Below are 27,127 nucleotides of genomic sequence, written 5' to 3'. Positions count from 1 at the left end.
AGTTTGTTTGATTACTTACACATATTTGGTTATCTGCCACATATACATTGACTACTTGATTAAGCATTTGTTTGCTATATCACACTTATACCTAACACTGATGGTTACACATATACACACTCTGTCCTATAGGATAAGCCACCCCACCTTTCTTTGCAGATAGTTACTTACCTACCACTTTATACACTTATTTGGTCCAACAGGGTAGTGTCAATTACCCCATTTTTTACCTCTATTCACTGTAAGTTTCCTTGGGAACCCAATAGGGTGGGCTGCAACCCGGTATTATCCTGAGCGTGGAGTTTACTACAAATCTGTGGAGGTAAGTATCCCGATGGAGTCAATGTAAACCACGCCAGTCCAGGTCTGCAATGACTGCAGTGCGATAGGAAGAGATGCCGGCAAGTACCATGTCATTCCGGGTGAATAGGATGGAAGGCAGCGTGGAGGATGAGGATGGCGTTTTTGATGTCACCTGGGATGTGGCGGCACAACGCATTTCAAAGCATGCGCAAAGCCCATTCTGGGCTTTTTCCTACGATCACAGTCTTTACTTGGACCCCCTCTTTTTAGAAAGAACTTTATGGACTGGCCTTTATTAGGCCTTATACATATTAACCCTAAGTGTGTGTTGTACATGCTACAAAAACTGTAGCTGCTGACTTTTAAAAAACAGACATTCACCTGTCCCATGATCCAGCGGTGTGCTCACCTCAGCCGGTTTTACCTGCTGTGTTCTTTCCCCGGCGCCGGCATCTTAACTATTGGCACCCGGCTATGACAGCTTGCAGCTTCACGGCCGGGTGCCCACTGTGCATGCTCGAGCAGCGCTGTGCATTGTGAAGGGTCAAGCAGTCTTCTGGACCTGTCACATGTCGCAGAAGACCGTAGGAGGGGAGGGAGGCAGGAAAACATCTGCTTCCGATCGCCTCAGAGCGGAAGTGGGAGCAGGTACCTGTCAAAATCATATACCAGCTTAATCCCCCTCAAAAAGAGCAGGGGACAAGTCCTTAAAGAAGAACTTCCCCTTTTGGATGGAGCTCCGCTGTAAGAGCAGGTTTGCCCGGAGGGGGCCCTCTCCTCCTTAAAGGCACAGTGTCTGAACACGGCAGTCAGACTGTACTGAACAGCGTGGTCAAACACTGGTGCCTACTGGACTGAACAGTCACATTTGGAAACTCAATGCAACTGTTACAATAGGATAGTGCAGGTAAGACAATGAAGTTAGAGGCTTCTAATACAGTGTCTATCCGCAAGTATATCTCTTTCTGTGATTTGAATTGGATCTTTAAAATACAACTAAAGGCAAAACTTGGTTTTGCCTTTAGTGGAGAGGGATTAGAACACCTGTCAGGGATCAACTAAAAGAACTAATAGAACAAGAAACCCATTGTATTTGTAATAGAATTAAGAAAGAGACGTATCTGGGAGGGAACAAAATGGGGAAGTACCTGGCTAGAATACTTAAAAGGAAAAAACTCAAAATTTCATAGAGAGAATCCAAAGTAGCACAGGGGAAATTGTATTTACTACAAAGGAGATAGCAGGTGTATTTCAAAAATATTATGGAGAACTGTACTCAGTAAAACAGAAAGAGACCCCAGTGCACGAAAAGGAGAGGATAGAGAAAACAAAAACCTTTCTGAGGGAAGTAAGTCTAAATAAAATCTCAGAAAGACAGATTACGCGTCCTAGAAGAACCTATTACAGAAGAAGAAATAGGCCAGATCTTAAAAGATACAGCCTCAGAGAAAAGTCCAGGCCCAGCTGGGCTGACAATATTCTACTATAAGAGGTTCAAGGAAATATTAATCCCTAGACTATGCACTTACATGAATGGGATAGGAACAAGTTGGGAGATGAGAAGGGATGCTCTAGCAGCGCTTATTACTATTATTCCAAAGGAAGGGAAAGACGCTACCCTTATGTACAAGTTATAGACCTATATATAGACCTAAGGTTCTAGCAAGTAGGTTGAAAATAGTAATGAACTACTTGGTCCATTCGGACCAGGTCAAATTCATCCCAGGAAGGGAAGGAAGTGATAATAGGGTTAGAACACTGTTACTCATGCAGGAAATAAAAAAAAGTAGGTCCCCAGGACTACTACTCTCAATAGACACGGAAAAAGCATTTGATAGGGTAGACTGGGGATTCATGATGAAGACATTGGAGGTAATGGTTGTAGGCCCAAAGATGATCAACTGGTTTGAAGCATTGTATAACCATCCAACAACTAGGGTAAAGGTCAATGGGACAGTGTCTATGTCTTTTGAGATGTATAACGGGACTAGACAGGGTTGCCTCCTGTCCCCCCTATTGTTTGTTCTCTCGTTAGAGCCACGTTAGAGTCACGTTAGAGCCACATTAGAGCGGCAGTCAGACAGAGTTCAGATATAGGGGGGACTATGATAGGAGACGAACAGCACAAACTAGCAGCATATGCCGATGATATACTGTTTTACATCACCAAACGCAGAGTAACCCTTCCCAATCTAATGAAGCTATTAAAAACCTGTGGAGAAATATCAAACTTTAAAATGAACCCCTCTAAATCAGAGATTCTTAATATCAACGTGAAGAAACAGGACGCGCAGGTATTCCAACAAGAGTTCCCATTTATATGGCAAGAAAAGGAATTAAAATACTTAGGAATAAAAAATAACACCATCTGAAGAGACAATATACCAGGCAAATTTTATTTCGCTCCTGAATGAAATAAAAACTGAAATTAACAAAACTGCAACAGGACACCTCTCTTGGTTAGGCAGGATAAATATTTTTAAAATGGCAATTTTGCCTAAGATCATGTATAAAATGCAAATGCTGCCAATCCTCCCACAAGTGTATTTTAACACACTAAAAACATTACTACTCAGGTTTATATTGCAGAAAAAGAAACTGAGGATAAGCCTCGCGGTACTGAATAAAGACAAAAAGCAAGGGGGGCTGGGGATGCCAGATATAAAAAATTACTATAATGCGATATTACTATCATGGGTGTTAGAATGGCTAAAAATGAATAGGGAAAAAGATGGGTTACATTGGAAAACAAGATTAGCAATGTAGCACTGGGGAAAATAATTTGAATACCACCTGAATATAGAGAAATAAGTGAAAATACACATGTAATAACAAAGAAAATCTTGGCAATCTGGGATTTGATGCACACAAAGGAAAAATGGGAATTTAATTCACCCCTGATACCATTCAAAGAAACTAATTTTCTTCCACTGGGGAAAGGGAGATTGTTTGGGGAATGGATAAAAAAAGAAGATGCACAAATAAAAGATATCACGATGAAAGGCAAAATATACACGTTACAGGATTTAAAATAAAAAATGACTTAATGGTAATAGATGAATGGCGGTACTCCCAGCTGAAACATTTTGTTACATCATTGCCTCAACCAGTAAGATCCGAGGAGGACTTATGGCCATTCGAGCGGCTACGTATGGCAAAAGGAACAAAGAGGGAGTTCTCAAGGATCTATAAAGTGCTTGTAAGATTGAAGAGGCTGGAAATACCACCATTCATAAAAAAGTTGGAAGAAGAACTGGGTAAGGGAGAGAGATCAAGATTATGGGAAAATCCTCAAGATGACACATTTCACGGGAATAGACAGTAACACCACAGAAATGAATTATAAATTTTTAGCAAGCTGGTATATTACAACCGGGTAAGGCACATAAATGTCAAAAGGAAGTTTCATGACAATCCCGGGCGAATGTGGTGAAGTGGGAACAATGGCCCACATATGGTGGAAGTATCCAAAAATTAAAAACTATTGGAGAGAGGTGTTGCAGGTAATTAAGGGGATTACCAATATAGAGATTCCAGAGGAACCATGGAGGTGTTTGTTTAATGGGGTAAGAATGACAATTAAACATTACCTGAGAACATTGGTTCCCCATCTAATGAATGCAGCCAAAAGCTTAATACCTCAGCAGTGGCAGGAGATCGAAAGTCCTAAGATGGGAAGTTGGTGTAAAAAAGTGGATGAGATTTACAATATGGAATATGTAAGTTTCTGTGGAGATGAGGGAATAGAACAATTTGTAAGTAAATGGAGGGTCTGGAGAGAGTTTAAGCTGTCAAGGAGATATGTAGACTTAAAGAGAGCGGAGGAAGGGGGGAGGTCGGGAGTCACGGCAGAGGTTTAGTAATAAAAAGGGGGTGGGGGGTATAAATAATGGTAAATAGTATTTGGTGGTTGATAAGTGTTGTGTTTTTATATTTGGATATATCATAAAGAAAAAACAATAAAGAAATTGAAATTGAAAGAACACCTGTCAGTTTGTATTACTTTTTGTGCCCCTGTTAGGGGGTACCAATATTCAAAAAAGGGCAGAGATATATTCCTGGAAACTACAGGCCAGTCAGTCTAACATCAATAGTATGAAAACTATTAGAGGGGATGATAAGGAACTACCGTATTTATCGGCGTATAACACGCACTTTTTTCCCCTTAAAATCAGGGGAAAGTCGCAGGTGCGTGTTATACGCCGATCCCCTGCGATCCCGAGCTGTCACAATTTTAAAATCGCTGACCGCGATTTGAAAATGGCGCCGCCGGCGCCGAAATACACCGGGCCGGTCCTCGGCTCTTTCCGGCGGCTCTCGTTTACTTTCGGCTCCACTCGTAGTCCCGAGCGGAGCTATCCGAACCTACTCGGCTAGGTTCGGATAGCTCCGCTCGGGACTACGAGTGGAGCCGAAAGTGTACGAGAGTCGCCGGAAAGAGCCGAGGACCGGCTCGGTGTATTTCGGCGCCGGCGGCGCCATTTTCAAATCGCGGTCGGCGATTTTAAAGCTCAGGACAGGGGATCGAAGGCTGCACTGGGAAAGGCTGCACTGGGAAAGGCTGCACTGGGGAAGGCTGCACTGGGGAAGGCTGCACTGACATGGCTGCACTGACATGGCTGTACTGACATGGCTGTACTGACAAGGCTGCACTAACAAGGCTGCACTGAGAAGGCTGCACTGACATGGCTGCACTAACAAGGCTGCACTGGGGAAGGCTGCACTGAGAAGGCTGCAATGATGGGCATTTAAATGTAAGTTTTTTTTCCTTCAACTTCCCTCCTAAAAGTTTTTTTTTCCTTAAAATTCCCTCCTAAATTGGGGTGCGTGTTATACGCCGGTGCGTGTTAAACGCCGATAAATACGGTATATCCAAGAATATGCTGATGAGACAGGTATCATTAGTAGTAATCAACATGGATTTATGAAAGTTTGTTCTTGCCAGACCAACCTGTTAACATTCCACGTGGAAATGAGCTGCCATCTAGATAAATGTAGGCCTGTGAATGTGGGGTATCTGGATTTTGCAAAAGCATTTGATACAGTCCCCCATAGACGCTTAATTTACAAAATTAGGTCTGTAGGCATGGACCACAGGGCTTGTTCTTGGATATAAAACTGGTTACAGGGGTTGTGATAAATTATTATTATAATTATTATTATACAGGATTTATATAGTACAGTTTATTCAGCGCTTTACAACATAAGGGCAGACAGTACAATTACAATACGGTTTAATACAGTAGGAATCAGAGAGCCCTACTCGTTAGAGCTTAAATAGCATGTACATGTTTCAGATAGTCACTCCATTAGCGAAGAAAGCAAAAAACACTTCACTAGAACACCATAATGCAGTTAGATCCACCTTACCAGATAATATGACCACCAATAAAGGATGGTCAAACATCCTCCTATTATCGTCAGTGCTGGGATATCCTTTTTTTTTTTTTAATCAGATCTTCTTTTATTAATTTTATATTTGAACAATACAAAACATACATACATACCATGTATATATTGATATTCACAACAATCATATATTTCAATATTAAACAAACTAAACAAGAAAAAAAAAAAAAACCCAATCCCCTTCCTCTATAGTCCCCTATTATCTATATTTGTCTATATACACCCAATCCATCTTTCAGTCCAGGAATTCTGACCACCTCTTCCTCACTTTCTCAAATTTCCCTGGGCAACCTCTGTGTAAAAATATTTATTCCTCTTTGAGTATAGTTTGCTTTTTTTGTGTTTTCCATTCGGCTAGAATTGGGGCGTATCATGACATCCATTTTTGTGCTATAAGCTTTCGAGCCTGAAATAGACTCCTCACTATTGGCATAAGGGTGTTTTTGGGGATCCTAGTTACATCTATCATACTCAGAAGACATATACCTGGCTCTAGCCGCAGCTCCATCCCAAAGAGACCATTAATAGTAGACATAACCCCTGCCAGTATCGGTGGCGTTTGGGGCATCTCCATAACATATTAAGTTGGCCGGACCCCATTTACACCTAGGACATAAAGGGGTATCTCTACGCTTCCATTTGAATAACTTCTTCGCTGTATGATAAGTCCTATGTAGGATGAATAGTTGGGTTAGTTTTTGTGTAGAAGATAAAGAGAACATGGGCACCACAGACAATGCAGCTTCCCTTTGGTCATCTGATATCGACCACAAATCTCATTCCCAATGAGCTTTCGCTGGTATATCCACCGATTTTTGGAGTTTATTGTAAAGTACACAATATAAATATGATAAAAGACCTTTCTTGGCCTCCCTCTTGGACAGCAATGAAATTATTGTAGATGTATTAAATTTAATTTTGTGAGAACGGGCCTGCGCCTGTATAGCGTGTCTAAGCTGGAGAAATTGAAAGAATCTTTGATTTGGGATCCCATATTCATTACATAATTGGGTAAAGGTTTTTAGCACATCATTATGAAATAATTGGACTATATACTTCAACCCTTTAGTCTTCCATAAGTCAAACCCTTCCAATTTCTTTAATTCCCCATAACTGGAGTTATTCCATAGCGGAGTAAATAACGTATAACCCTTAACCCCTGTAAGCGTTTAAACCGTTGTAATATGTTTCATTTCCTGCCATGTTTTATCAAATAATTTAGTTTCCAGTAAAGATTTTTTTTTATCATTTAACCACTTCAGCCCTGGAAGGATTTACCCACTTCCCGGCCAGGCCATTTTTTTCGATACGGCACTGCGTTGCTTTAACTGACAATTGCGTGGTCGTGCAACGCTGTACCCAAACAAAATTTATGTCCTTTTTTTCCCACAAATAGAGCTTTCTTTTGGCGGTATTTGATCACCTCTGCGGTTTTTATTTTTTGCACTATAAACAAAAAAAAATGACAATTTTGAAAAAACCCAATATTTTTTACGTTTTGCTATAATAAATATCTATAATAATACATAATAAAAATATTAAAATAATAAATATCTATAAGGTGGATCTACATGCACCCTAGGTGTTCTGGTGAAGTGTTTCTTGCTTTCTCGGCTAGTGGAGTGATCATCTGAAAGGATTTATTACTCTCAGCTCCAGAACAATTATGGATATATTCACTCTTTGTGGTGGACTGTTTAATCACAGTTTTAGGGGTATTTTTGTATTTGATGGATTTTTTCACTATATATGCTTTGATGGAGACTGATTTACACTTTTCATATGTTTTGATGTTTGCAGTTATTACTGCTTATACAATGTTTGCAATTGTTTATTTATAGCTCTGCACAATTTTATCACCAAAACAATAATCCAGCCACTTTATAACTTTGGTTCAGCCACTTCTGGAGTATTCTGCCCTGTTCTGATCACCAATCCTCAGGAAGGATGTGTTGGAACTGGAGAGAGTCCAAAGAAGTGCAACAAAATTAATAGGAGGACTAGAGGACCTCAGTTATGAGGAATGACTACAAACATTAAATTTATTTTCCATGGAGAAGAGACGCTTGAGAGGAGATATGATAGCGATATACAAATATCTCAATGGTGATCCCAGCATAGGAAGCAAACTATTCTTAGTCTTAAGGAGTGTAGAAAGACGGGACACTCATTGAAATTGGAGGAGAAGCGGTTTGACCTTAACCTCTTCAGCCCTGGAAGAATTTACCCCCTTCCTGGCCAGGCCATTTTTTGCGATACGGCACTGCGTCGCTTTAACTGACAATCGCGCCACATTGTACCCAAACAAAATTGATGTCCTTTTTTCCCCACAAATAGAGCTTTCTTTTGGTTGTATTTGATCACCTCTGCTGTTTTATTTTTTGCGCTATAAACCAAAAAAGAGTGTAAATTTGAAAAAATACATAATATTTTGTACTTTTTGCTATAATAAATATCCCAATTAAAAAAAAAAAAAAAAAAATGTTTTCATCAGTTTAGGCTGATATGTATTCTTCTACATATTTTTGGTAAAAAAAAAATCACAATAAGCGTATGGTATTTTGGTATGCACAAAAGTTATAGCGTCTACAAAATAGGGAATAGATTTATGGCATTTTTATTATTATTTTTTTTTTTACTAGTAATGGCGGTCATCTGTGATTTTTATCGGGACTGCAACATTGCGACGGACACATCAGACACTTTTGACACTTTTTTGGGACCAGTGACAGTTATACAGCGATCAGAGCTAAAAATAGCCACTGATTATTGTATAAATGTCACTGGCAGGGAAGAGGTTAACACTAGGTGGCGATTAAGGGGATAAATGTGTTCCCTAGATGTGTTCTAACTGTGGGGGGAATGTGGCGGACTGGAGGAGGAGAGAGATCGTTGTTCCTACTTAGTATGAACACACAATCTGTCTCCCCTCCCCTGACAGAACCGGGATTTGTGTGTTTACACACACAGATCCCAGTTCTCACTCTGTCACGAGCAATCGCTGGTGGCTGGCGGTCATTGCGCCTGCCGGGCACGCGCGTCTGCTCCGAGGACACGCTGCAGGCGCCTGCGCGCCTGCTACAGTGTCTTAAAGAGCCGACTTACAGCTACGATGGCTCACGCAGGGGAGCCATCCTGCCGCAGTATAACTGCGGCGGCTGGTTGGGAAGGGGTTAAGCTGCATAAGGGGTTTTTCACTGTCAGGGCAGCAATGATGTGGAACTCCCTTCCACAATTGATAGAGTCAGCAGGAAGTATTGATAGTTTTAAAAAGATTCTTGGACATGCATCTTAGTGAACACAATATACAGGGATATGGGAAATGATTATCGACATGAACACCCACACAGGTTGAACTGCATGGATTAGTGTCTTTATCCAACCTTACCAACTATGTAACTATGAGATTCACCCTCTCTATTTGTCCTGTTTACTGTTATCACTGAAAGTGAAAGAAAATCACAAATTTGGAGTTGACACCAGAACAGTAATAGAGGGGAAGTCTTCCAATGGAGACACTAGTTGTATTGACCCTAGTGACATCCCGCGTTTCCCTCACTTTGGAGGGATTTCCTCTCACTTCCTGTTTTGGCTATGGGACAGGAAATGAAGGGAAATCTTTCCTAAGGGACACAGATGGCAAAAAAAAACCCAAGTCTGACAGGAGTTATAATCCTCCTTTACTCAATCCAAATATCCAAAATAAAAAAAAGTGTTGCCTTTAATTACACTTTAAGTGAACCTATGGTCAGGCTATGAATATATATCGTAAGTATTTAGATATTTTAAAAAGCAGTAAATGAACAGTAAGGGCATAGTCACAACGAAAGCATTTGGCAGCATTTGCTTTGCTGCCCAATACAGTCCCAACACAAGGACACTGTAAATAGTCTAATTTTCTATGGTTTAATTTTGATCCATTAGGATTTATAGGTGTGCCCTAGAAAAAATAGGTCAACATCCTTTTTGTGCAGTGCATTACAATGTGTTACAAGGTGGTGTGCAAAATTGTATCCTGTCCTATTTTTAGCAACATGTGGTAAAAACACACACAAGTAAAGTAAAAAAAAAAAAAAAAAAAGAAGAAGAAATAAACGCTCTGCAACCATGTGGAGCAATGGAACCTCAAACCTCAGAAGAGAAGTAGTGAACTGGTTTAAGTCTGGTCTCTGGCTCTCCCTTCTTTCCGTGCACCTGCTTTGTGTCTTCATATCATGAACAAGGGGGATTGGTTAAGGGGGAGAGTGGGACTTTGTATGAAGCATGTGGCAGCAAGAAGGTAGTAGGATGAACATAGAGGAATTTATTCACATAATACTAGAGCATACACGTTACAATCGTAAAATGCATACAACCAAACAAATAATGCATAAATAAATATAAAATAACATACATTGTAATATTCATACAAATGATGGATTGGTAATGAGGATAAAGGTTAAGTAATGATGGCACGAGATACCACCTTGACAAAATTCCCTAGTTCACCACAATCGGAATTGGGTAGAATTATATTGGAAACGGTAATGCCTGCTGGACCTAAGGCCTCACTGGACCTGTGGGGGGGCTTAAATATTGGTAAAATGATGAGAACTATATATGGAAAGTTCAAACACGGCGAATGATGGCTCAATGCGTTTCGTGGCTTCCATGCCACTCGTCAGCAGCAAGCACGTGTGGTATCTGAAAGGATATTGAAATGAATAAGGCAGAAAGAGGGCAAGCACAATAGTAATGGGGGAGCGAGGTAAGTGAGCCCCCGCAGCTAATATATAGATATACTTACTGGGTTTCTGTGCACTGATGGTGTAGTGGCGGGACACCGCAAGCCATCCAGGGTACCCCCAACCAGGAGCTGTGGCGAGGAGCCCCGCAGAGATCAAAACAGGCGCCAACCAGGGCAGGCATGGGAACCGAGGCATGTCTATGAGAGAAGTGAGGGAATAATTGTACAAGATATATAGGAGTGCTGGGAAGTGGAGGTAAGAAACTATAAGTGAAGGAATAGAGAAGAAAAGAAAAACCCCACGGAATTCAGTGAGGTGGGGGGAAGGACAGTGAGGGACATAGAAAAGGAATAGGCAGGCAACCAGAGGGTTAGCCAATAGTGATGAAGGATGAGGAGATAACCAAATCAAAAACAGTGTAGTAACCACCAAAAGAGGGGAAATGATAAGTGTACCTGGAGAAGATTGGGACCCCTAAGAAGGGAAGATTCCCAAATACTGTGAGACCGAGTGTGTGCAGAGCCTTGAGTGCCCAGGCCGCCCCGGAAGACGTCCATATAACGCCACCCCGGGGCCGCCCACCAACGTCACGCCGTGCAGCAGGGAGGAGGGGCGCCGCAAGTCGGACAAGAGTGTCCGGCCAAACGGCACATAAAGTACTCCACAATAGCCCATGAGCATGGAAACAACAGCTGTGCATAACGGCGCCACATAAGGGACGCCGCACGCACAGCATGGTGCGTGCCGTCGACGCGCAGTAGCCTGGTGTCCACCCCCCCAGAGGGAATGGCCTGGGGAAGGGAGGAGACCCACAAGACGCGTCACAGCTCCCGGATTGGGAAGAGGCCAGACGGCGAAGCAGTGCCATCAGCACCACACCACCAGTGACAAAAGTCCATCAAGCATGTACTAAGAAGGTATTAGTGAAATGGCACTAAGGGATAATATGGAATAAAAGGGATATTATAGATAATAATAGTAAGATCAAAAATAAACTAATAAAAACAGTAGAGGTTCCATTAGCTATATGAAGGCTGACAGGCAGCCAGGTTACTGTAGGAAGAGGAGCAGAATGAGCTGAGCAGCTGAAAGGAAAAGTTAATCTGCTGTAAACTGCAATAATTAATTATTCCACAGCGCCGGCAGTTAAAGAGGTATGCAAGGGCTTGCTCAATATCTATTAACCTTATCTGCACATGGCTATTTGTTGTTCATGTTAAGGATACAGTTATAAGGGTAATCTACCATCAAGAATTCGGATTGTTTTTTGGTGTTGGAAGAAACACTAGATGATATCCATGTGGTTAATTGAAAGCTTGTTTACAGTGATTAAAATGAATGGAAAAAACAACATAAAGGCTTCTTGGTATACTGTAATTATCTTTCAATTGGCTGAGCTCTTCAAATTATACAGTGTTGCGGAATGGATCTTTTTCTCTTAGTTGCTGGAAAATGACCAACTTTTATACATAGGTCTTATAACTCCTATTTATTTGTCTTTTTGTAAAAAAAAAAAAAAAGAAACAAGCAAACAAAAAGTATACACTGCTATATCTTTTCTGATTAACTTCTTTCTCAACAGAGACTGAAAGAACTCAAACAAAGGGAATTCTCTCGAAATGTTGCATCAAAATACAGGCGAAATGAACGAAAACAAAAGAAATATCTTCAGCGGATCCACAGACTGCAGGATCACAAGAGACAAACAAACTGGTAAGTAACCAAGGCTAAAATCCCCAAATCTCCATAAACCAGTTGCTCTCACTGGGAGCTGGAGGCATGTCATGAAATGAGCTGCATGATCCAGATCCATGTGTTGCAAAAACCCAGAATTGTGAAAAAGGCCGCAAAACTCAGGCATGGTTGCCATTACTTATTTCTACAAATGTATGTCAAAAAAATAGAGACAGCTGAAACTTAAATGGACATACCACAATAACAGCAATCAACAGGGCAAAATTACAACATTATTACAATACATTCAACATTTTAGTTATAGTGTTATTTGTATTAGCACTTCATACCTGTGCATTGCCCATACAGATCAAAGCAACGGGTTCACTTCAATGGCATAGCTCCCAACTGTCCCTGATTTCGAGGGACTGTTGCTGATTTGGAGCAATGTCCCTCTGTCCCTCTTTCCTCCTCATTTGTCCCTCATTTTGGTCTGATCCATATAGTTGTATATAAAATGCACTTTTTATCTTTCCCAGTACTAAACCTTTCATCCGATTTCTAAATTGCTGCATTTGTACATTTTAAAAGCCAATATAAAGGAATAGTAGTGTTAAAAAAAGCACTTGTGGATTTAATTAACCTTTTTTTGCGGGGCTTAATTCTCCTTTAAGGGGGTGTGGCAGGGGGCGTGCCCTATGCCTACATACGTTTGTTAGTAGGTGTCCCTCATTCCCATCTCAAAATGTTGGGAGGTATTCAATGGCAGCCATCTGCTTACAGTATATTAAACTTCCGTTTACTTCCTTGCTGTTCTGTATGGATGGTGGGAAAGAAGAGAAATAGCTGGTATTTCCACACATGGTGATTATATAAGTTATTCTTCCTATGTAACAGTGTTTGTGATTGGTGATTGTCACCCACTGCCTGCCAGGGCTCGAGCCCAATGTAAGTTCCAATTTACAACTTTCTCTGTTCACTTTCAGTGATTAAAACCTGGAGTGAAAAGAAGGTACGAATAAGAAATTGGTGGAGCTGCCGTGAATAAACACCAAAATATTAAATTCACATTTATATTTCTTACAATATAACATAACATAATAACACCAAATATATGCTTGTTGAACAACACACATATATAAAAAGTTTCCTGGGTGCCTGGAACAGTGCTTGAATCGGTTGAACTCTGTAGTGCGGGGGTCGGCAACCTGTCGATCGCAGTCCACCTGTCGACCACAGGCAGGTGACAGGTAGACCGCGAACAGGTTCCTGCACCGTCAACCCCCGCCTCCTATGTGCCGGTCCTGGTCTCCCCTCCCAGCCTCCTCCACGGCTCCTCCGCGCCATCTATGTCCTGGTCTCTCTCTCACCCTCCCGTTTCCATCCTCCTCCGCCGCTGTGATCAGTGAGTGGAGACCGGGAGGAAGCACAGCTCAGGGTGGAAGGTGGGAGGAGGAGCTGGCCAAATGAACTTTTTATGTTAAATTGCTGGGGATTAGTTGCTACGACACAGGGTGGTCCTAAGCAGCCAATTACCAGTTTGCTAATATGAAAAGTGACTCTGCCAGCTCCCGCCCCCTGTCCAGAACTGTGCTGCCTTCCAGTCTCCGTTGTGTAAGCAGGTAGGACACTGTGCTATGGGAGGGAAGAGGTTACTGCTATAGGGGAAAGGAGGGGGGGCAGAAGACACCACTGTGTATGTATGGGGGGTGGAGGTGATTTGAAGGGGCAGAGGACACTGTTATGGGCAGGGTCTCCCCCATAGCAGTGTCCTTTACCACCCTTCACATCCCCCCCTTGATCCCTGCATTGTGAGCACGACCCACTCCTAAACCCTGCATTCTGAGTACAACGCACCCCTAAACCCTGCATTCTGAGTGCAACGCACTCCTGATCCCCTGCATTGTGAATGAAACGCACTCCTGAGCTCTGCAATCTGAGCGTAATGGACTCCTGATCCCTGCATTCTGAACACAACGCACTCCAGAACCCTGCATTCTGAGCACAACGCACTTCTGATCCCTGAATTCTGACCACAACGCACCCCTAAACCCTGCATCATGACTGCAACGCATCACTTAACCCTGCATTCTGAGCGCAATGCACCCCTAAACCCTGCACTCTGAGTGCAGTGCACCCCTAAACTCTGCATTCTGAGTGCAACGCACTCCTGATCTCTGCATTCTGAGCACAATGCACCCCTAAACCCTGCATTCTGAGCACAACGCACACCTAAACCCTGCATTCTGAGGGGGGGGGGGAGGGGGGGTAGGGGGGACCACTGCCGGTGATCTTTGACTTCATCAGTGTTGTTCAAGTAGATCTTCATCTCTTGAAGGTTGCCTACCCCTGCTGTAGTGTTTGGGAGGAGACTACAGTATGAATAGCCAAGTCTTCATCAGATTAATGTGCCAAGCACATTGTAGAAAGCTTACATACAAATGCAGGGAATAAAAACTCACTTTTGTACATTATGGACATATTAATGTCAAAAAATAAATCTGCAAAGAGAACAAATAAGGGAAGAGGAGAGGAAGGAATTAATAAAAAATAACATTAAAATTACGTTGAAATTGATACATATACAGTGGGGACAGAAAGTATTCAGACCCCCTTAAATTTTTCACTCTTTGTTATATTGCAGCCATTTGCTAAAATCATTTAAGTTCATTTTTTTTCCTCATTAATGTACACACAGCACCCCATATTGACAGAAAAACACAGAACTGTTGACATTTTTGCAGATTTATTAAAAAAGAAAAACTGAAATATCACATGGTCCTAAGTATTCAGACCCTTTGCTCAGTATTTAGTAGAAGCACCCTTTTGATCTAATACAGCCATGAGTCTTTTTGGGAAAGATGCAATAATGTAGATGCATTGTCTTGTTGGAAGGTAAGCCTTAGGCCCAGTCTGAGGTCCTGAGCACTCTGGAGAAGGTTTTCGTCCAGGATATCCCTGTATATGGCCGCATTCATCTTTTCCTTGATTGCAACCAGTCGTCCTGTCCCTGCAGCTGAAAAACACTCCCACAGCATGATGCTGCCACCACCATGCTTCACTGTTGGGACTGTATTGGACAGGTGATGAGCAGTGCCTGGTTTTATCCACACATACTGCTTAGAATTAAGGCCAAAAAGTCTCATCAGACCAGAGAATCTTATTTCTCACCATCTTGGAGTCCTTCAGGTGTTTTTTAGCAAACTCAATGCAGGCTTTCATGTGTCTTACACTGAGGAGAGGCTTCCGTTGGGTCACTCTGCCATAAAGCCCCGACTGGTGGAGGGCTGCAGTGATGGTTGACTTTCTACAACTTTCTCCCATCTCCCGAATGCATCTCTGGAGCTCAGCCACAGTGATCTTTGGGTTCTTCTTTATCTCTCTCACCAAGGCTCTTCTCCCCTGATAGCTCAGTTTGGCCGGACGGCCAGTTTTAGGAAGGGTTCTGGTCATCCCAAACGTCTTCCATTTAAGGATTATGGAGGCCACTGTGCTTTTAGGAACCTTAAGTGCAGCAGAAAGTAGACATTGCGATGCTTCAGGAAACGCATCTCGCTACCCCTGATTTTCCCCGCATGCACAAACTATAGGTGGGCCAGGAGGTTGGGTCCCCTGCAGTAAAGAGTAAAGCAGGGGTCCTCATTCTAATTAATAAAAACCTCCACTGCGACATTATTTCAACTCACGCAGATAGCGAGGGAAGTCTCCTCACAGTGAAACTAACTAACATCTAATCGTGAGTGGACATTATCTAATGTTTATGCCCCAAACTCCCCCTCAAAACAATTTTTCAAAAACCTTACCGCTAGTTTAGCACCACACTTCCACCTGCCTCTACTGGTGGCGGGTGATTTCAATACAGTAGCAGATACTCGAGAAGATTAATCGGCTGACACCTGCAGGAATGCCCCATATCCTCCCCAAGTCCCCTCTCATCTATTGCAATTCTCTGACAGCCTTCAACTTACAGATTTTTGGAGATGGACTCACCCAGAGGGTAGAGAATATACCATCTTCTCGCCCCCTCACAAATCACTCTCTAGGATAGATTAAACCCTTCCTAAATCCTCTCCTTATAGAACATGCGTCTGAACCCTGCATCCATGACATTGGCATCTCAGATCATGCGGCGATCTCAGTATTGCTAATGGGTCTAGTAAACCAGAACCGCTTAAGAATATGGCATTTCCCTGCATACCTAGCCTATGATGATACTCTTAAAAAATTTTTAAATGACACCTGGGATACATTTTGCCAATATACCAATATATATCAACTCGGAACACATTGACAACCCCAACCTTTTTTGGGAAACTGGGAAAGTGGTCATATGGGGAAGGATCATTTCCTGTGCCTCTTCACAAAGAATACCATGAAGCGAGCAAGACTCTACGAGTGGCTCAAGCAAACCTAGCTTCAAAAAACTCACCAATCCACAGAAAAGCTTGGCAAAAAGCCAAAGACTGCTTTGAAATGTGGGCAGAGGCACAGGAAAGGATCCACCAATCACTATTAGATCTTAATTACCATAAGTACGGCAATAAAGCTGGTAAACTTCCAGCCCATATATGCAAAGGCCCTCATACCCCTACAGATATAGCCGCTCTAAAGGACAAATCCGGAAACCTGGTCACCTCCCCAAAACAAATCAACCTCGTCTTAGAGGAATGTTTTGCCTCACTGTATGGACAAGATCCTATTGATGAGCATAAAGCACAATCTTTCTTAGATAAGATCCTGCTCCCCACCATAGATAAATCTCTTCTAGCGCAATTGAATGCTCCAATATCCCTCGACAAAAAATAATACACATAATTAAGTCACTATCTCCAGGGAAAGCGCCGGGCTCCGACGGGTACACCTCAGACTTTTACAAACTATCTCAAGACACCATAGCCCCTACACTCCAATTGGTATATCAAAAGATACTAGACGGGAACCAATACCTGACCACTGGTCTTCAAGCCCATCAAGTTTATCCCAAAGAAGGGCAAAGACCCCACTAACCCAGGCTCCTATCGCCCAATCTCTCTTCTAAATCTGGACTTCAAATTGCTCTCCAAAATTATTACAAATAGACTTGCACCCATTATGCCATGCTTCATTCAACCCTCCCAAGCGGATTTTACCCAAGGAAGATCTGCTACATCCAATAATAGAAAGGTACTAACAGTACTGGAAATGGTCAGAAAAAGCTCATCTGAGGAATCGGCTATAGTAACACTCAACGCAGAGAAAGCAGAGAAAGCCTTCAATAATGTTAGCTTTCACTGGTTGAGCTTGGCTTCTCTGGGTCATTCAGCCACCTCATACATACGATGAACTCAGCCCCGTCAGCCAACATAGTAGCTGCAGGACATGTTTCTAATAGAATCCGTCTTCACAAAGGCATCAGGCAAGGTTGCCCCCTATCTCCCCTATTATTTAATTTAGCACTAGGACCACTCTCTAGATTTCTACTCTCTCATCCCAATCTCCACGGGCTCACTAGAACTCCGCACAGCACTGTTCGCAGACGATATTCTTATCTTCACTTCAAACCCCTGTGAAGACATGATACACATCCAAGAAATCTTTAATATGTTCAGAGCCTGCTCGGGCTTGAGAATAAATTTCTCCAAAAGTGAAATCCTTCCCCTCTTCCAGGTCCGACCCCCCCTTGGGCTGTGTCTTTAATCTTCCCCATAGCAAAAAATCACATAACCTACCTAGGGATAAAAATAGGGAAGTCACCCTCCTCACTCTACCAACTCAATATTTTCTCCGTACTCCACAAAGTCATTATGGAATTAGAAAACTGGTCAAGCCTACCTCTCTCATTGTTTGACAGATGCCACCTTTACAAGATGGTCAGTTTCCCCAAATTACTATACCCTCTTCAAACGATCCCCCTACTGAAAACACAATGACCTCCAAAAATTATAAAAAGCTCTATCCATCTTATTATGCAAAGGTCGCAAACCTCGCATAGCTCTACAAAAATTGTTTCTGCCCAAACTTGAAGGGGGTGCCAATCTACCCAACATAAGATTTTACAATCTCTCCTGTCTACTGTGGGACCAGAGCAATTCCCCCCATCTAAAACATAACCTCCTCATCCGGGACACGGCGGTGGCCAGGAGAGAGATAGGGAAAAAATTGTGAATTTCTCCCCATATGTCCAACCATATTGCAATACCCCGCGTTTTCCACTTGGGCTTCCAAAGGTCTTTACAGATTCGCACAACTCTATGATGTCTCTACAGGAAATCTTCTCCCCTTTACCCAGATTCTGCACAGGTTAAAATTGCCAACCCAGCACCTACTATACATCAACCAGGCAACTAGCTTTGTGGCCAGCAAATGACCTCTGAAAAACCTACGCTTTAAATTATCATTACTGGATACATTTATAAATCGGAATCTTCATAAAATCTCTGACCTATATAAGCCTCTTTTTAGCTCCAAGATGTCATACAACTCTCCCTCTTTCTCTTCCTGGAACAGAGATCTACGATCCACAGATGCTCTCAGCAGCATTCTAACGGGTTACAAGACCATTTGGGCCTTTATAACAAACAGATTTTGGTGTGAACAGCAATATAAAATCATTCATCGGGCCTACATCTCACACCTAACATCTAAACTCTATCCGGACCAGACCAAATGCCCACTGTGCAACATGTCCAGGCCCTCACTCCTACATAGACTATGGTCTTGCCCATACATTTTGAAATTCTGGAAACGCGTAGAATTTTTTTTCAGCTACAATCACGGGTCTTACTCCCCACAACATTTTCTCTTCACTATTCCGCTCCTTGGATACTACCATGCTAACTCTAACCTAGCTTAAATCCAAAATCCTCCAACATAATAAGGCCTGGATCGCTACCTGCTATATGGCAGCCAGGAGGGCAATCCTAAAAAAGTGGATCTCTTCTACCCCCCCACTATCAAAGATTTCAAAACAGATCTATTGAACCTACTCAGGATAGAGAAAATGGACTTCGCCAACCATCAACAATTTCTTCGATACCAACACAAATGGGCCTTGTTCGTGGACAAAGCGCTATCTACAGCAGACAATCAGGCCCTAAAGGATCTGGCACACAAAATTAGACACCACCAGTTGTCCTAACATCCCTCCGGTCAGTCCCCAGGTCTTAATGATGTCCATGAGTCTCTTCCGTTAACAACACCACTGGAATAACTGGCCCAATCTCATACCCCCCTCAACTTCTACTCTCTAGACTCTACTCTGGGCACCCCTCGATGCAAAGTGAATCTTCCAGGCGGACCCTTCTACTTTGGATCTCTTAGGATCTCCACAAACCCCAGCTATACAACTCCACCAGACTTCCATTTTTGTTGATCTGTTACCATGTTGGCTACATACCTAGGCTACTCATCCGTAGTTAGATCGGCCAGGGTTCACTCCCTCCCCCTCCTCAATATACATTCTGTTACTTTCGCCCCAAATTACCCCCCTTCCCTCCCTCCCCCTCCTTGTCCCCCCCATCTCTTCAGTAGACTAACTCTTGAGTTTGTGAAATTGCTTATGTTCGCTAATCTGTATAGCATTATGATTTACTGGTTTGTCTATTGTATTGTTATTTTGAAAACTGAAATAAATAAACTTGGCTGTTTTTCTTCTCCTACGCCAACTCCTGAGGACTCTTTGGACTAACTTTTCTTTTTGTTTGACTCAATGTCAGGTATTTTTAGATCTTTAACTTCCAACTAACTAGTTGTTTGGTAAACTTTTTTTTTTTGTCTTACCAGTTCAGAAACTTTTTCTATTGTTTGACTCCTTACTTTTCTGCTGGTCTATTTTTATTATTTATTTTTTTTACTGACAGCAGCGTGTTGTTCGTTATATTTCTTTATATAGCCTCAAGCTATTATTCGTTTAATGTTTTCTGTGATGTTTTTTGTTACTTGTATACACCTTACCCGATCCCTTTCATTCCTCTTCATATGCTGTCTCATGACACATTGATGGGTATGGGACTTTTTGGGAGAATGGATGAATGGTATCATTTCTATTTATGTATTACTTTTCATTGTTGGCAGTGTTCCCTTTGGTGGTGTTTTTGTGCCTCTAGTTTGCTACCCTCATATCCCCATTATTATGTGGGCTTCTGATGGTACCTCTTTGGTCTAAGGTGGACCGTTTATCGCTCCCCCAGTATGCTGTTCTGTTGAGCTATTAGCTCTCTTTAATATTTTACAAATCTTAGTAATATCTGCTCGATGAGAGCCAATTCCTTTTCTTTTCTTCCAGACTTTCCTTTTTCCTACCCCCTATACTGAATTGTATGCGATCCTACTGTCAGAACTTTTCATTATGCAACTCGTTATATTACCAATATGGCCCCCTTAAACATTTTGACCCTAAATGTCCAAGGTCTTAATATACCACAAAAACGCACTAAAGCATTCTGTTAATTTGCCGCAGATAAAATACACATTCTTTGCCTACAGGAGACCCATTTTACTGAACAAACTACACCTAAGTTTTTCATCTCCTCATATCCACAGGTATACTGTATACAGCTTCGGCAGCTACTAAACAATGAGGTGTTCTTATAGCTATTCACTGTACAACCCATTTGTACTTTCATCTGAAATGAAAGATCCTGAAGGCCACTACCTCATTCTTATTGGGAACTTTTCTGATGTTGCTGTAACCATTGTATCATATTATGCTCCTAATAAACATCCATTATCATTTCTTTCCCATCTTTTTCATGTAATTGATTCACACAAGTTAGGTACAGTGATATTATGTGGAGACTCAAATCAAGTTCTTTTACCCTTCTTGGATAAATCTCCTTCTTCTCCCTCCTTCTGTTACCCTAAGCTTCCATTTCAGCAACCTTTCTCTAAGCATTACATGTTACTCTATTGGCATGAGCTCAATCGAGCTCGTAAATGCTTTACATATTACTCCCATCCACACAAATCGTTTTCTAGGATTGATCATATCTTCCTAAGTGATGGCATGACCCCAGAAATCCTATCATCAGTTATTACACCCTTTACTTGGTCCAATCATAGTGCAGTTTGTCTACCATCTCCTCCCCTATCCCGAGATTCCAGGATTTGTCTTGGTGCACTAATATTTCCATTCTAACTCACCCGGCCCATTGTCTAGATATTAAACATGCTCTCAATGACTATCTCATTAATAACACTTTTGCAGATATTTTCCCTCTCACTCTTTGGGAAGCCCATAAACCTGTATCTTATCCGGCAAGCATCATATCTCAAACGCGAGCGTAAGCTCCTTCACCAAAAATTTGAAAATTATTTCAATCTGTGTCACGATGCATTCCAAAATTCTCCCTCCCCTTCTACTAAAGCTAAGCTTGATAGAGCCCGCTTAGAATTTGACCTGTTTCTCACTGACTCTGCAGATAAATCAATACGTAAATCACAACACTTTTATTACCTCAAAGCAAACAAACCAGATACCCTATTAGCTCGAACCTTGCAACTCAAAATAAACTGTGATTCATAAATTAGTAACCCTGCCAAAATTTTACACACATTCTGCTCAAATCTTGCTAAATTTTATTCGCCCAACCATAATTTTGACCATGCTGCTGATGATTCCCTTTTTTCACAAATTACCCTTCCAACACTCTCACAAACCCACCGTGAAAGACTCGAGTGTCCCATCTCTGCAACAGAAGTCATCACAGCTATTAGGGCTTTAAAACCTAATAAATGACCCGGCCCAGATGGATTATCTGCTTCCTACTACAAGAAATTTTCTGATACGTTATCTCCAATCCTAACTGAGGCCTTCAATATGTTTTTAAGGGGACACTCTTTTTGTTCAGAATCCTTAATGGCCATAATTTCCATGCTTCCCAAACCTAAATCTGATACAACCTCTTGGACAAATTACTGTCCTGTTTCACTTCTTAATACTGACATTAAACTTTTAGCTAAAATACTTGCGACCCACTTGAATCAAGTAATCAAGTAATAGGCGAACTTGTTCATCAAGATCAAGTTGGGTTTTTCCTCTCGCACCAACCAAGTGATATTATTTGTAGAGCTTCTTTAGTCGCCCATGTTGCTAAATCCAGACGTCTACCTGTGTGTTTTTTATCGCTCAATATAGGAAAAGCATTTGACACTGTCTCATGGCCATACTTACAATATATTCTTCAAAAATTGGGGTTAGGACCACATTTTTTTAAGTGGATTCCATCCTTGTACGACAAGCCAAATGCATTTATCAAATATGCTGGTTTTAAATCCAACCCTATTGGAAGAGGCACCTGTCAAGGATGTCGTCTCTCCCCCCTCCTATTTGCACTCCTTATTGAACCCTTGGCCCATTTAATTAGATCTGATCCAAACATTAAAGGTATTGAATTAGCTGGATGTCATCATAAAGTATATCTTTTTGCAGATGACATCTTACTCTTCATGTCATCTCCCCATATCACAGCACCTAATCTCTTTTCTGTCCTAAACCATTTTGCACACATTTCGGGCTTAACAGTTAACTATATACCTATTAGATTGATCTCCTTATTACTGCTTTTGATGTAATACTTTATTGGTTTATTTGTTGCTCTACTCATTAGAATATTACATTGTTATGTACTGATCCTGTTTATTAATCAATATGTTTAGCCTTATTGCTATTTGAATATTGTGCCACCCTCCTTGTAAGTACTCAATTTGTCAATCTTTGTTATATTTAAAAAATAATAAACAAATTTCACGAGTAAAAATAATGACAGCTCAGGTCGGAGCTGCTTTCTAACAATCCAATGTTAGTACAGCGATCTCCCCTGCTGTGCTATTGTGTTCTGAACAGGTGATAGCCCTTCCACCAAAAAACTCCGGTCAGAGATCTCAGCCATTGGTTCAGAGTGCCAATCGGCAGCCAGTGGGCAGACCTTTTTCGGTCTTGACCCTTCGACAGAAGCCGTTCTGTTGAACGGCTGATAGCGCCCGACATTCAGGCCGTGTGTACTAGGCTTTTAGAGTTATAATGGGAAAAAAGTGTCTCCACTGAAGTTTTATCACCAATCCTTGTTTCTACAACAACCCAAGATTTTCAAATCCAATTGTCACAGGGACACAGACAGCAAAACAAACATTACAGGGGTCTTAACCCTTCCGTATGCTATCTATCCAAAACTGAAAAAAAAATTTTTTGAGCTGGAGTTACACTTAAAAAAATGTACCTGTTCCAACTTACATACAAATTAAACTTAAGAACAAACCTACAGAATCTTGTTTGTAACCCAGGGACTGCCTGTAATAATAATAATTTAGATACATGAAAAACTTAAAATACACCACTAAAGTACAAATTTAACTAAAAATTATGATCAAATAAAAAAATCGGAAAAAATAAACGTTGATACGATGTGTTTGCTCGTGCCAACACTGGTAAACAAAAGCCTTATGTTTTCTAGATTGCTAGATTGCTATTTTTGCTATTTCTGTGTACAATGTAAATTCATTAGTCAGGATAAATATTTTAACATTCTATTCACAGAGGGTGAAATTAAAATTAAACCACTATATTAACTGTAATTATGCCTATGTGGTTTATGTAATTACCTGTATATTCACTTTTTACTTGTATAAGATGTGCTATTTGCAAAAATGTAACAATAAATCACTAAGGAAATTATACATTTGTGGTTCATTGAAAAGAGACTTTACACCAGGTGGTCTTATAGCATTATGCCTCATCCTCCTTCATATGTGGTAGTAGATATACTTAAACTGCGTATCTCACTCCATAGATTTTTTTATAAGATGCTTTGGACTCTAGAGCATTATGTGTGAAGAAAACGTTCAAGTGTAGCAATACTCTCGATGGAGCTACTGGTTTAAGCGGGCCTGTCCTCTATGCTCTTCACCCTTCTTAACTTGTTCAATCCCCTTGACACAAATGTAGTGTAGTGTTGTAATAATATGAGTATCAACTTTAACCCACAATATACACTTAGTTATAATTACCTCTACCTGGGTGCTGGTAGCTCCACCTGCAGGAGAAATGACAACACTGCACACAAACTTCAGTAATAACCAAAAATAACTTTTCTTTGAATGAATAATATATTTATATAAAGAATTATTACAATGACTATACTATCACACCAACGTAGTGTAACAGTATAAGAAATGGTTGTGACAATCAGTAACAGGCACAAATATATCTAATTATATATAAATATACCCGGGAGCTCCCCCTGCTCTAGACCTTAAAGTTATCCTTTGTAACTAAATGCAGGGCCCTGCAATGATAAGGTAGTCCGGACTTCTTCAGTCTTCGCTAGCTTTTATAATTGTAATCCACAAGGGGTTCCTCCTGGGTGTTGCGCAGCGTAATGTATCACACTAAAACAATTGTAATCCAACAGATTGACTAAGTGTACTTATATGAAGAATCAAGCCTCTAGCATCCGTTCTTGAATACTGAAGTCTATTCAGGTGTAAAGTTCTCCAACTTCACTTGATCCGTGGGACTACCACAGCGCCACGCCGTCACACTGTTCCATTCACAAACGACCAGGAGTCCTCGGTTATCTCCCCACGGGTCTCCGGAACGATCACTTCGGCTGCTCCAGCACGCTGTGATGTGATGGCAGGATCCTTGCAGCTGCTCCGCTCCTTCGCAAAGTAGGCCACAACCCTGTAGGACACACACACCCACAGGGTTCTGCTGACAGGCCATGCGTTCCAGGAACAAGGGACCTAAGATGGACGCTCCTTACCCTTTTATATCCTCCCACAATGCAGTTCAGTTCTCACCTTGTCCAGGAGCATTGTGGGTGGGTCAGAGTTAAAATTCCGAAGTAAACAATAAATCACTTCCATGTCATTTCACTTGATCATGAAACGTAAACATATTGTACTTTCTCAATTGTCCACAAGATGGCACTAACACAACCTATGTACTGTATAATACACATAGAGCTAGAAACAAAGGTTGTCAGCGCTACACAAGAAGGGAGATTTCAGATTGGTTGGAAGTAGTTTCCCTACCTATGTAGAGCACCACTTCTCTTCACATGGGAAATGCCTGTCAGTTGCTTCTCTCCACTACAAACTAGACCCAGCTAGACCCAGCTGAAACATAAAAAATTACCAGGGCTTTGACCTAGCATCCTAAAGAGCTGCTAACAAGTAGGAACAAGCAAAGTTATTTGGCACTTATTGAACAGCACTGTGGTTTAGTGGTTAGCAATCCTGCCTTGAGCCCACCAAACATGGAGAAAATTTTGAGCTGTGGTAGGTCCTGTCAATACCCTCCTGCCTGACATCCTTTGATCTGAAAATCAAAGGAGCCAGGCATAAAGTTATCAGCTGAACAGCTGATGTATTCTTTTGGATGCAACCACTGTTTGGGGATAGAATAGCCATCAGGAGAGATTTCTACATCTACATTGTTAAGTGGGGTGGGAGAAATCAATAGATATCTCACATTCAGCCTGTGGGTCTGAATAAAAGAAGTCTTGTAGTGTATGACCAGCTTTACAGCACTAGGGTTCTTGGTCTGAATCCAGGACACTAACTGCACAGAATTTGCACATTCTTAGACATGCTGGTAGGTTAGGAATCTTACATTGTAGGCTTCTGGAGGCCAGAGACTGATATAAATGTACAGTATGCAATGTGCTTCAAATATTACTAGAGCTACAGTATAATATTTCCTATAATAAATAACTCATTCACACTTAGGTGAACTTTGCGTGAAAAAAATACCTACTCTTTTCTTTCTTTTTTTATTTGGAGGGTGTGTAGTTAGCATATTTTTAGTTTATTTCATTTAGTGTTCTTTTCATTTGTGTTTTATTTTCTTTTTTTCTGTGTGATCATTATTTTGTGTGCTGTCACTTACAATGTTTTCTTCATTTTTCTTACGTTTTTGTGAAAAAATCATACAGTACTGGATTTTTCAAAAGCGTTTCCCACACACAGCTAATATGTAAGTCTAAATGGAAAATTTAGTCTGTAAATGGATTGAAAGCTGGCCAAAAGACCATATTCAGAGAATAGTGATCAATGATAAGGCTATTACTGGTGTATCCCAAGGTTCAGTCTTGGGACCCTTACTTTTTTTATTGTATTTATATTGATATAGAGCACACAGCTAATGTATAAGATAAAGGCTACTTGGAAAATGTAGTCTGTAAATGAATAGAAAACTGTCCAAAAGACCGTATTCAGAGACTAGTGATCAATGATTCATACTGAGAATGGAATAAGGCTATTTGTGGTGTATCCCAAAGTTCAGTTTTGGGACCCTTACTTGTTATTATATTTATAATGATATAGAGTTTGGGATTAAAAGTACCATTTCAGTATTTGCAGATGACACCAAGCTGTGCAGCAGAATAATGTCCTTACAGGATGTCTCAAACTTACAAGCAGACCTCAATGCACTGTTCAACTAGACAGCTATGTGGAAAATAAGGTATAATGTTGGAAAATGTAAAGGTATGGACTTGGTTGCTTAAAACATGCATGCATCCAACATTCTAGGGGGAGTACAACTGAGGGAGTCAATGGTGGAGAAGGATCTGGGTGTTCTGGTAGATCACAGACTTATTAATAGCACGCAATGCCAAGCTGCAGTTTCTAAAGCAAGCAAAATACTTCTGTGTAATAAAAGAGGCATAGACTTCAGAGCTAGAGACATCATTTTGCCCCTATGCAAATCATTAATAAGACCTTATCTGAAATATTGAGTTCAGTTTTGTGCAGTGATCCTCAAAAAAGGATATCAGGGAACTGAAGAAAGTGCAGAGAAGGGCAACCAAACTGATAAGAGGCATGGGGGAGCTCAGCTATGAGGATAGATTAGAGGAACTGAATTCTGTTTTCTCTTGTTCTTGTGAAGAGGAGATTAAGGGGGGTATGATGACCATGTATAAATACATAAGTGGTCCATATAGATATAGTCAGTGCCGGGACAAGGTCATCTAGAGCCCAGGGCAAACATACCAAACAAAACCCCCCCTCCTTCAAGATGTATGAAATGTGTC

The 27,127-nt window shown here is 41.2% G+C and overlaps 1 protein-coding gene across 1 annotated transcript in view; it reads left to right on the top strand.

The window, feature by feature from the left end:
- The window catches only part of ZNF804A (zinc finger protein 804A), a 294,133-nt gene that overhangs the window by 250,013 nt on the left and 16,993 nt on the right, over window positions 1–27,127 (top strand). Inside the window, exon 3 of the mRNA XM_073633728.1 lies at window positions 12,022–12,152. Within this exon, the coding sequence (XP_073489829.1) occupies window positions 12,022–12,152 (131 nt within the window). The remainder of the gene's footprint in view (window positions 1–12,021; window positions 12,153–27,127) is intronic.

Source organism: Aquarana catesbeiana, linkage group LG06 (genome assembly GCF_042186555.1).
Source record: "Aquarana catesbeiana isolate 2022-GZ linkage group LG06, ASM4218655v1, whole genome shotgun sequence".
In the NCBI taxonomy this organism is placed as follows: Eukaryota; Metazoa; Chordata; class Amphibia; order Anura; family Ranidae; genus Aquarana; species Aquarana catesbeiana.
This window is presented reverse-complemented; position numbering and strand designations above follow the sequence as displayed.